The 12,576-nt window shown below is 40.2% G+C and overlaps 1 protein-coding gene across 1 annotated transcript in view; it reads right to left on the bottom strand.

Moving 5' to 3' along the window:
- Window positions 1-5,323: 5,323 nt before the first annotated feature.
- Window positions 5,324-12,576, bottom strand: part of pptc7a (protein phosphatase targeting COQ7 a) — a 37,517-nt gene continuing 30,264 nt past the window's right edge. The window contains exons 4-6 of the mRNA XM_034171273.1: window positions 8,568-8,691; window positions 8,334-8,463; window positions 5,324-5,458 (exon numbers count right to left, since the gene is read on the bottom strand). Of these exons, the coding sequence (XP_034027164.1) occupies window positions 5,400-5,458; window positions 8,334-8,463; window positions 8,568-8,691 (313 nt within the window). The 3' untranslated portion in view covers window positions 5,324-5,399. The remainder of the gene's footprint in view (window positions 5,459-8,333; window positions 8,464-8,567; window positions 8,692-12,576) is intronic.

The raw sequence follows: 12,576 nt of genomic DNA, 5'->3' as shown, positions 1-12,576 counted from the left end.
AAGTAACCATTACTGATTGCCACAATTTTTTTTTCCTGATTTCTTATAGTGTTTCTTAAAGCCAGAAAGTTGCCATTTGAAATTACTTTAGTTTAGTGTCATGTCTGTGATCTGCTTTTTTTCTACAAAATTAAACAACTGAATGAACATCGTCCGAGGCCGGTGATTCCATAATTTTGCCAGGGGTTGTATAAGCAACAGGTTGGACGTCATCGGTGTCCCACAGCAGCCTATAGTCAAAGTTCTTGAAATTGAGGTATATCTCCACCTGGTGGACATCTACATTAATACATTTATAATAGTTTTGGCAAGAACTGAGCACCAAATAGTTTTTGGTTTTTTTTAGAGACTACTTTAAATTACCAGTTTTGTTGATGCAACAGCCCTAAACCTATTTAGATGTCTCAGTGTAGAACTATTCAAAGCCAGTTCAAAAACAACTAACATCTGGCTACTAACTTTAAAATGTGGTTATAGATGTTGACACCAAATTAGCCAAACTCAGTTTTGTTTTTTTTGTGTTTTTTTTTACCATTTGATTGGAACCACATACAACCAGTGCAGATCAAAAAGTTAAGCCTAAAAACGGGTTTATAATGGCTTAAATGTGGAATTTCTTTGGAGCTTCCTACAGTAGTCATTTCAGCTTTATAATAAATGACACCAGCATAATAAATACTACACACTTTATTTAGCTATTCTACAGATTTGAAAACATTTTTAAACAGATTGAACTGTACACCCAAAATATATACAGACACATGCAGTCGTGTTTGTAACAAAAAGTTTGTTTGGAAGAGAAATAAGACATCTGAGGGGTAAGAGTCAGGAGTCCAAGTGCCACAATAATAGGAACGTCTGTGTGTGTGTGTGTGTGGTTGCTTTCTACAACCCCTGGCAAAAAATTATGGAATCACCGGCCTCAGAGGATGTTCATTCAGTTGTTTAATTTTGTAGAAAAAAAAAAGCAGATCACAGACATGACACAAAACTAAAGTCATTTCAAATGGCAACTTTCTGGCTTTAAGAAACACTATAAGAAATCAGGAAAAAAAAATTGTGATAGTCAGTAACGGTTACTTTTTTAGACCAAGCAGAGGGAAAAAATATGGAATCACTCAATTCTGAGGAAAAATTATGGAATCATGAAAAACAAAAGAACGCTCCAACACATCACTAGTATTTTGTTGCACCACCTCTGGCTTTTATAACAGCTTGCAGTCTCTGAGGCATGGACTTAATGAGTGACAAACAGTACTCTTCATCAATCTGGCTCCAACTTTCTCTGATTGCTGTTGCCAGATCAGCTTTGCAGGTTGGAGCCTTGTCATGGATGATTTTCTTCAACTTCCACCAAAGATTTTCACTTGGATTAAGATCTGGACTATTTTTTGACCCTATGTGTCTTTTTGCAAGGAATGTTTTCACAGTTTTTGCTCTATGGCAAGATGCATTATCATCTTGAAAAATGATTTCATCATCCCCAAACATCCTTTCAGTTGATGGAATAAGAAAAGCGTCCAAAATATCAACGTAAATTTGTGCATTTATTGATGATGTAATGACAGCCATCTCCCCAGTGCATTTACCTGACATGCAGCCCCATATCATCAATGACTGTGGAAATTTACATGTTCTCTTCGGGCAGTCATCTTTATAAATCTCATTGGAACGGCACCAAACAAAAGTTCCAGCATCATCACCTTGCCCAATGCAGATTCGAGATTCATCACTGAATATGACTTTCATCCAGTCATCCACAGTCCACGATTGCTTTTCCTTAGCCCATTCTAACTTTGTTTTTTTCTGTTTAGGTGTTAATGATGGCTTTCGTTTAGCTTTTCTGTATGTAAATCCCATTTCCTTTAGGCGGTTTCTTACAGTTCGGTCACAGACGTTGACTCCAGTTTCCTCCCCTTCGTTCCTCATTTGTTTTGTTGTGCATTTTCGATTTTTGAGACATATTGCTTTAAGTTTTCTTCTTGATGCTTTGATGTCTTCCTTGGTCTACCAGTATGTTTGCCTTTAACAACCTTCCCATGTTGTTTGTATTTGGTCCAGAGTTTAGACACAGCTGACTGTGAACAACCAACATCTTTTGCAACATTGCATGATGATTTACCCTCTTTTAAGAGTTTAATCCTCTCCTTTGTTTCAGTTGACATCTCTCATGTTGGAGCCATGATTCATGTCATTCCACTTGGTGCAACAGCTCTCCAAGGTGTGATCACTCCTTTTTAGATGCAGACTAACGAGCAGATCTGATTTGATGCAGGTGTTAGTTTTGGGGATGAAAATTTACAGGGTGATTCCATAATTTTTTCCTCAGAATTGAGTGATTCCATATTTTTTTCCTCTGCTTGGTCTAAAAAAGTAACCGTTACTGACTGCCATTATTTTTTTTCCTGATTTCTTATAGTGTTTCTTAAAGCCAGAAAGTTGCCATTTGAAATGACTTTAGTTTTGTGTCATGTCTGTGATCTGCTTTTTTTCTACAAAATTAAACAACTGAATGAACATCCTCCGAGGCCGGTGATTCCATAATTATTGCCAGGGGTTGTAATATTAAGGCTGCTTGGATTGTCTTTACTGTAACACTTAAAACTCAAATGTCTGCCATTTTTATACAATGCCACTGTTTGAACAGATTGAGTGGAGAAAAAGGTAGTGGTTGTAAACATTTGTCAACAGTTTTATTTGTTAAGTAATGGATGGCTTCATGACTAAGATTGTGATTGAATGCAGATTCCAGGTGGAAAATTATTTGCAGCCAGATGGATAATCAAGGGACCAAAAAAACAAACAAAAACACAAAGTACCAACAAAACTCCCTTGCTATTCATAAACATGGCGGTAATGGCCACACCACACAAATACTTAATACTAGCAGTACACCAGAGTGCCCACAGAGATCCGGGGTTGATGTGATAAGACCAACAGCTATGGATTTGGACAGGAACTATTTTGGGGAATACTGCCTCTGTACACCAACACAGTGGCGTTACAATGACCCAAAGTGTTCTTGTAGATTTTTAGATTTTAGGGGTTTAACGAAAAATCACTATTTTGCAGGCCATTGAACAAGTAACTGATGAGCCATTTCATGGGCCAAGTGGATGTGTATATGGTGACTGTACAGAGGCAAAAACCACAAAAATTGTCACTGCCCAAATACTTTTGGACCTGGCTATAACTACTATGCAGCATGATTGTTAGCCAATTTCATTGTGTATTTGTTTACAACATTTTGTTTTTAATCAAGATTTTTACTTTAATAAGTGCAGTATGTTTCACGTTATTGTACCGAAAATCTTGTTAAACTTACTGTGGTGAAACGTTAAAACTTTGTAAAAAATCAAACAAAAAAAAAAAAGGTGCCCTGTCATAATTAAAATGTATTAAGTCATAATTCGGTGACAGCAAGCTAAAATTAGAAAGCACTTTTCTAATCATTTATAAGACATTTCTCCTAATTACGAACTGCTTTAATCGTCTGAGTTGCCGTTCATAGTTACGTCACATGTTGTAATTTTAACTTACATTATTTACTTTCTCACGGTTGCAGGATGATGTGCGTCGCGGCAGGAGGTCGATTCAGACTGACCTCTGCGTTTCTAGCGGCGATTATGGAGGGGGCGTTTCTGCATCCATATATGGTTAATGGGGAGTGCCAGTCAGGCTCGTGCATGAAGATTTAGAAACGTGTTTGGCAGCAGGAGATACTGCGTATATACAGCGCTGTGCAAACGTTTCATCGACAAAAACTTAAATTTCCTTACGTTTCCTCTGTACTTGGGCATATTTTGTGGCCCCTGGCATTAAGACAGTAGGGCATGATGGGAAAGCCGTTTGACTCTTATGGCTAGGTAACAGTCTGACGTGCACGCGCTCTGGGTTTAAGCATGTGTGTACACTTCTGCCCCCGTATCAACAAGGACACAAGGCACATCAGCGCTGCAGGAGAACATCAGCAGATCACTACAAACGGTTTTAACTGAAGGTGAGAAGTCGCCGAGTGCAAATCTGGTGACCTGATGAAAACATGCAGCGACTTGACAAAATGTGCCGTTGGATCTGATAAGCAAACAAGCTCAGATAATCAGTCCAAAAATCGACAGGCTCCACTCAAGAAAACCACATTTGGTCACCAGACCAACTTCCACTGGTCTGGTGAACTGCTTTTTTTTAATTTTTTTATTAATATTCATATAAGCTTTGTGCGTTTAAGGCTGCACAACCAACTCAGCCCAGTGGACGTGGACAAATGGACGGACAGACAGACAGACGCACGCACACACACACAGACACACACAACTTCAACAGCAGCTGTGAGCTTAAAGGGCCGGTAGAAAAATCACAGAACCACCACAAAGAAATTTGTGGATATTGTGAGTTACAGTTAGAAAGGCAGCTGCCGCTCTTCATCATTTTACCCAGCAATCCGGGAAACACCACAAAAAAAAAAAAAAAAAAAAAAAAAAAAAAAAAAAAAGAGGACAGATGTCTTAAAGACAACATTTTACAAAACGACCCAGAACAGGACACAAAAGTATTTTAAGCCACAGATCCAATAAGAGAACAGGATACAGAACCCAGTTTTCCCAAGTGGACAACTGTAGTACTGCAAAAAACAAACAAAATCATCTAGACAGCAACTTCGACTGGTTCTACTTCAAAGTATAAATACATTTTATTTTAGCAACCCCAGTCATTGACCGGCGGGATAATAAGTTGGACTGGGTTTGACTCCCGGTCGTACCACCAGTGTGTGTCCTCAGACCAGACGCTTCATGTGCACCGTCTCAGTTTGCACTGTGTGTGTGTGTGTAGCCTGTTCTTCTAATTCATACATGTATTCAGAACACAAATAAATGCTTCAAACCCTCTGACAGTTTTATTTTTCCGAACCCGCAGCTGTATCACCTGAAAGCCCTTAACATCCTGTTGCACAAGGCGCTCTTATTATTCAGGCCGGTTTGTGCGTTTCCCTTCTTGATTGAGCTGATCTTTTCCTTCCAGCAGCCCAGCGTGGAGCCGCTTAACGGCCCGACGGCTAGCGTCTGCCTACTCCCGACCCCATCGTGAGAGGTCACCTCCTCCCTGCCAACGCCACCAATTATAGAAAGACAACTTATCCTAATCAGCTAGGATCCTCATCACCAACGTGCCCAAAGACGGTTTAACCCCGGCACTGGGATTATCCAGTGACCGATGGAACACCTCCAACATGGCCACAGCGGGTTCAGACGAGTCTGGCTGCAAGTCTGCAGATCATTACGCATGACCAGTTGGGTGTGTGGGAGTTTTTTTCTTTTGTTTTTTAGAAGGATGACGGTCACCAGAGCACAGCGTGCAACCTCAGTCCTTCATCCTGACCAGCAGGAATCCCAGCAGAGACTTCAGTCTGTGTATTCTGCTACGATGGACAGCAGCACCGTGATATCATCAGGTTTTCCCCCTGCAGACAGTGAGCACAGCATCCAGTTAGTCCAGCAGTAATTAACAGCATCGTTAAAACACCATTTCTGAACAGCCAGTAACCGGGAGCTTTAATGACAATGTGACGTGAGCAAAAGCTGCTGTTGGCGTCTCTCGGTTGCAGTTCGAATCCAGCGTGTCTGAGCTGCTGCCAAGTTAAAAACTAAATTTAAACTTCAGCTTTTAAAAGCTTAATTTGATATTTAAAAAATTAAGAAAGAATTAGCACAGTCAGGAAAATGAACCATTCCCACATTATTTTTATTCCATGCAGAACTTTGCTCCTGGATTACAGGAAAATTGCATCCAATTTTTAAATAAGAATTTCTGTACATTTAAAAAAAGTTTTGCTGCTCATGCAAAGTCATCAGTTCCTCCTTCAAAATAAAAGCATTTGTTTACAACACCATTTACATACAGTAGTGTTCAGAATAATAGTAGTGCTATGTGACTAAAAAGATTAATCCAGATTTTGAGTATATTTCTTATTGTTACATGGGAAACAAGGTACCAGTAGATTCTCACAAATCCAACAAGACCAAGCATTCATGATATGTACACTCTTAAGGCTATGAAATTGGGCTATTAGTAAAAAAAAAAAAAAAGTAGAAAAGGGGGTGTTCACAATAATAGTAGTGTGGCATTCAGTCAGTGAGTTCGTCAATTTTGTGGAACAAACAGGTGTGAATCAGGTGTCCCCTATTTAAGGATGAAGCCAGCACCTGTTGAACACGCTTTTCTCTTTGAAAGCCTGAGGAAAATGGGACGTTCAAGACACTGTTCAGAAGAACAGCGTAGTTTGAATAAAAAGTTGATTGGAGAGGGGAAAACTTATACACAGGTGCAAAAAATTATAGGCTGTTCATCTATAATGATCTCCAATGCTTTAAAATGGACAAAAAAAAAAAAAAAGACACGTGGAAGAAAATGGAAAACAACCATCAAAATGGATAGAAGAATAACCAGAATGGCAAAGGCTCACCCATTGATCAGCTCCAGGATGATCAAAGACAGTCTGGAGTTACCTGTAAGTGCTGTGACAGTTAGAAGACGCCTGTGTGAAGCTAATTTATTTGCAAGAATCCCCCGCAAAGTCCCTCTGTTAAATAAAAGACGTGCAGAAGAGGTTACAATTTGCCAAAGAACACATCAACTGGCCTAAAGAGAAATGGAGGAATATTTTGTGGACTGATGAGAGTAAAATTGTTCTTTTTGGGTCCAAGGGCCGCAGACAGCTTGTGAGACGACCCCCAATCTCTGAATTCAAGCCACAGTTCACAGTGAAGACAGTGAAGCATGGTGGTGCAAGCATCATGATATGGGCATGTTTCTCCTACTATGGTGTTGGGCCTATATATCGCATACCAGGTATTGTGGATCAGTTTGGATATGTCAAAATTCTCGTACTTGAAGAGGTCATGCTGCCTTATGCTGAAGAGGACATGCCCTTGAAATGGGTGTTTCAACAAGACAATGACCCCAAGCACACTAGTAAACAAGCAAAATCTTGGTTCCAAACCAACAAAATTAATGCCTCGCAGATGTGAAGAAATCATGAAAAACTGTGGTTATACAACTAAATACTAGTTTAGTGATTCACAGGATTGCTAAAAAAGCAATTTGAACCTAATAGTTTTGAGTTTGTAGCGTCAATAGCAGATGCTACTATTATTGTGAACACCCCCTTTTCTACTTTTTTTTTTTTTTTACCAACAGCCCAATTTCATAGCCTTAAGAGTGTGCATATCATGAATGCTTGGTCTTGGTGGATTTGTGAGAATCTACTGAATCTACTGGTACCTTGTTTCCCATGTAACAATAGGGTGCATCCAGTTGAACCATCTCAATTACTGTATATGTGAAATTTTAATTACTTGTATTAATAAACAAACAGTCATGCCTGGTCAAATTTGGTGCCGTATTCTGCCGAGTTACAACTCGCCACATGTTAGCTGATTCGGCACAAGTTTTCTGTAACTTTCGGGAAACTGCACGCTTCTCGACACAAGTTGGGAAGAGTCAGTTAAATTCTTACCGTTTTGAACATGATCAAAATGTTTGGTAACTCAATTAAACTCTGAACTAACTCATCTTAAGTCATAGCTGACATAAAGTAGCTCGGGGTAACTTGGCCTCTGGGTGAAATAGTTTCAAAGTTCAACCTGTACTGAAAATTTTCAACATGTTAAAAACAGTTTAACAGACTTCCCCTGTCTTGTGCGAGCCTTGCTGCGCTGTGTTTTTCACGTGTTATATAATAGCTGTGCAAAACAGCTACTCTGGAAAACTCGCTTGGGTTTGAGAGCCGCTTTAAACTGATGACTTATTTTCCCGTTATTGCTCATTTGGATGATTTTACACCAACAGCACCCCCCCCAATCATGTTTCATGAAAATTAACTGAGTTTTTGAGTAATCCTGCTGGGAATCCAACAAGAAGACACAAACTTAGCAGCTTCCATATTAACTAGTAAATGGACTGCATTTATATAGCACTTTTCCATCTGCATCAGACGCTCAAAGCACTTTACAATAATGCCTCACATTCACCCCAATGTCAGTGCTGCCATACAAGGTGCTCACTACACACCGGGAGCAACTAGGGGATTAAGGACCTTGGCCAAGAGCCCTTAGTGATTTTCCAGTCAGTCTGGGATTTGAACGAGGATCCCGTGGTCTCAAGCTCAACGCCTTAACCACTAGACCAGCACCTCCCCCATATTCAGAGTTAAACGTAAGCTCGGACTCTTACTCCATACCGACGGCTGCTGTTGGGATTTGAAGGGTCACGTTTGGCATGTCGTTTTTCCAAGCACCACAGAGTGAGTTTGGTTTTCTTTTTCAGTAGAGTCGTACCTCTTACATTCAGTCCATTGGCACAAGCAAACTGTGCAAACGGCGACATGTAGTTGGGGTCGTATGCCAGGACGTGAGCCTGCTCTGCAATGCTGTGCGCAGTCTGCTGGACGCTTTCATAGTTTGCATTCTGAGGAATAGAACACAGCAGGCGTGACCTTTGTGTTCCACATTGATTTCTAATTCCACTTTATACTCCACCTGCACGGCGCTTCAGGCCTCATGCCGACTTGCCTTGAGTTTCTTCAGCTCTTGCAGGATCATGTAGTCGGGCATGTTGTCGAACAGGCCATCTGTGGCGGTGAGAATGATGTCCCCGAGCTGGACGTCAAAGGAAGAACTGTCTGCAACGTCGGGGCTGCAAACAGTCAGAAAACAAACAGCAGACACAGAACTGCATCAGAGCACATCTGTTTCCTCATGAGCATTACTACATTACCCCTTTGTGCAATTATTAGTCATTCTGCACATCTCAGATATGAACAGGAGGTACTTTTGGTGCGTAATGTTCAGATTCATGTAAATATATCAACACTCAGTTTGTAACAACTATACCACATGAAGGGTATGTGACTTAAATATCAACATTTAACCATTCAGTCCTACTGAGGGCTACCGTGCATCCAGAAAGTATTCACAGCGCTTCACTTTTTACACATTTTGTTATGTTACACCTTTATTCCAAAATGGATGAAATTCATTTCTGCAAATTTACAAAAAAGAAAAAAATCACATGTACATAAGTATTCACAGCCTTTGCCATGAAGCTCAAAAACTGAGCTCAGGTGCATCCCGCTTCCACTCATCATCCTTGATGTTCACCTGAGGTCAATTCAGTTGACTGGACATGATTTGGAAAGACACACACCTGTCTACATATAAGGTCCCACAGTTGACAGTCAGAGCACAAACCAAGCATGAAGTTAAAGGAATTGTTTGTAGACCTCAGACAGGATTGTCTCAAGGCGCAAATCTGAGGAAGGGAACAGAAACATTTCTGCTGCTTTGAAGGTCCCAATGAGCACAGTGGCCTCCATCATCTGTAAATGGAAGACGTTCAGATCCACCAGGACTCTTCCCGAACTGGGAGACTAGTCAGGATTGAGGTAAAGATGAATGCAGAAATGTACAGAGACATCCTGGATGAAAACCTGCTCCAGAGCGTTTTTGACCTCAGACTGGGGTGACGGTTCATCTTTCAGCAGGACAATGACCCAAAACACACAGCCAAGATATCAAAGGAGTGGCTTCAGGACAACTCTGTGAATGTCCTTGAGTGGCCCAGCCAGAGCCTTGAAAGAAGGCTGTAACATAAGAAAAAGTGGAAAAAGTGAAGCACTGTGAATACTTTCGGGACGTACTGTAGTGACTCCCAAAAGATAACGCACCCTTTATTTGTGTGCCTCTCCTTCCTAATCACTGCCTACACTGTAGTTATCAGTTACGTTAACGTATCTTGATCTTGCAGTATCAGTTTCACAAGTGTGTCAACACATGCAAAAGCAAAATTACTTGTATCTTAAATAGACAAATATAAAAATATGAACAGCTGATGAATATTAATGCTATGGTATTTTTTTTTTTTAAATTCCTCAAAGACATCATGAGTCCACTCCCTTCAATCTGATCCAAACTTTACTCTGGCAAACAGAGTCCAAGAGCCTCAAGCAAGAGCACAAAGAGGGAAGTACAGCTGTGCTCAAAAGTTTACATACCCTGGCAGAATTTTTGCTTTTTTGGCCATTTTTAAGAGAATGTGAATGACAACACAAATTTTTTTTTTTCCCCCACTCATGGTTAGTGGTTGGGTGAAGCCATTTATTGTTCAACAACTGTATTTCCTCTTTTTAAATCAAAATAAGAGAACTACCTAAATGACCCTGATCAAAAGTTTACATCCCCTGTTCTTCATACCATGTGTTGCCCCTTTAACATCAATGACAGCTTGGAGTCTTTTGTGGTCATTGTGGACGAGGCTCTCTGATGGTAAAGCTGCCACTGAATACTTTATTTACATCAATTACAAAGAAATACAAACAGTATGACACTCTATGGTAAATCTGCATGGAGTAGACAGTTCTCAAAAACTGAGTGACTGTGCAAGAAGTAGAAGAGTGAGGAAAGCCACCAAGACACCCAGACAACCCAGGAGAAGTTATGGACGTATGTGGCTGTGATTGGAGAAATTGTGCACAGTGCAAGCTTTGCATTTTGCATCACTACTAGCTTCATAGTGGAGTAGAGCAGAGAAGGATTTTCTTTCACCAAAACAGATGAAATCCAGGCTTGCATCTCAGATGCACCTTCTGGCAATTTGTAGATAAACTTTCAGGTCTTCTTTTTAAGAAAATCCCCCTCTATACCACTTCATCATGAAGATGGATAACTGGTGATACAAAATACAAAGCTTGCACTGTGCATAATTTCTCCAATCACAGCCACATAAGCCTATAACGTCTCCTGGGTTGTCTGGGTGTCTTTCCTCACTCTTCTACTTCTTGCACAGTCACTCAGTTTTTGAGAACTGTCTACACCATGCAGATTTACCATAGAGTGCCATACTGTTTGTATTTCTTTGTAACTGATGTAAATAAAGTCTGAAACATATTCAGTGGCAGCTTTACCATCAGACAGCCTCGTTCACAAACTACCACAAAAGACTCCAAGCTGTCACTGATGTTAAAGGGGCAATGCACAGTATTAAGAACAGGGGTATGTAAACTTTCGATCAGGGTCATTTGGGTAGTTCTCTTGTCATTTTGATTTAAAAACAGGAAACACAGCTGTTTGACAATAAATGGATTCACCCAACCACTAACCATGAGTGAAAAAAAAAATGTGTGTTGTCATTCACATTCTCTTAAAAATGGCCAAAAAAGCAAAATATTCTGTCAGGGTATGTAAACGTTTGAGCACAACTGTATCTATTCTCATTCCCACAGTTATAAAGTTGTGTGTGTACAAATGAACCTGCTTCCCACTCCAAGCTTTAGTCACGAATGGAAGTACAACCCTAGTTCCACTGTTGTTGGGACGTTGTGTAAAATGTAAATAAAAACAGAATACAATGATCTCCAAATCCTCTTCAACCTATATTCAATCGACTACACCACAAAACTGTTGGACTATTTTTTCATGCAGTTGTTCACAAAGTGGTGATCCCCGCCCCATCTTTGTGAACGACTGAGCCTTTTTGGGGCTGCTCCTTTTATACCCAATCATGACACTCACCTGTTCACCTGTGGAATGTTCCAAACAGGTGTTCTTTGAGCATTTATCAACTTTCCCAGTCTTTTGTTGCACCTGTCCCAGCTTTTTTTGAAATGTGTTGCAGGCATCCATTTCAAAATTAGCAAATATTTGCATAAAAACAAAAAAGTATCAGTTTGAACATTAAATATCTTGTCTTTGTGGTGTATTCAGTTGAATGTAGGCTGAAGAGGATTTGCAAATACTGTATTCCATTTTTATTTACATTTCACACAACATCCCAACTTCACTGGAATTGGGGTTGTAGACAATCATATTGTCATTTGCCTATAAAACCTCTACGTCTGTCACTCTAAAGCCAGACTGTTTTGGGTTGGGTGTGTGTTATTTAGCCAAATTTTGCTCTGTAGCTTCAGGTAGTTCCTTTAATAGGCACATTTCCCTATCAGCTCCCACACTTGAATCCAAGCTCATCTCTATTTTCTAGACTATTCCAAATTAATGAATGCTATAAAAATAACCTAAACAGCCTTGTTTCTTTGACATACAGAGGTCAGGTCTGGGAGCATGTGCTGGTGTCATGCATCTCCACATCCACTGCACCACAAAACCACCCCAGGTGCTGGATGGCAACCACCAAGGCAGACAACTGGTCCATCCACAAAGTAACCATTTATTTGCTGCACCAGATGAAAGTTTACCTTTTTTTTTTAATGGTAAAAACAATAATACATTTAATACATTTGGGTGCATCATATCCATCCTCTCTGATCTAACTGCATTATACTGGATCTCTAACCCACAGTCAAGCAGCAGTAAGTGATCACAACAGATTACTACATGATCGTGGACAAGGAAGAGAGGCTCTCACGTTGTTCTGATACTTCATCAGTTGCACAACTTGGCCGCTAATTACAGACTTCTAAATCACATTTGCTGAATGGGAATAAGTCCAAGGATCCATCACACGGTGGAAAAGTCACTTAGGTCCTTAATGACGACCGATGCCACAAATACACAGATTCAAGTCTGC

The sequence above is a fragment of the Thalassophryne amazonica genome, chromosome 5 (genome assembly GCF_902500255.1).
Source record: "Thalassophryne amazonica chromosome 5, fThaAma1.1, whole genome shotgun sequence".
NCBI lineage: Eukaryota > Metazoa > Chordata > Actinopteri > Batrachoidiformes > Batrachoididae > Thalassophryne > Thalassophryne amazonica.
This window is presented reverse-complemented; position numbering and strand designations above follow the sequence as displayed.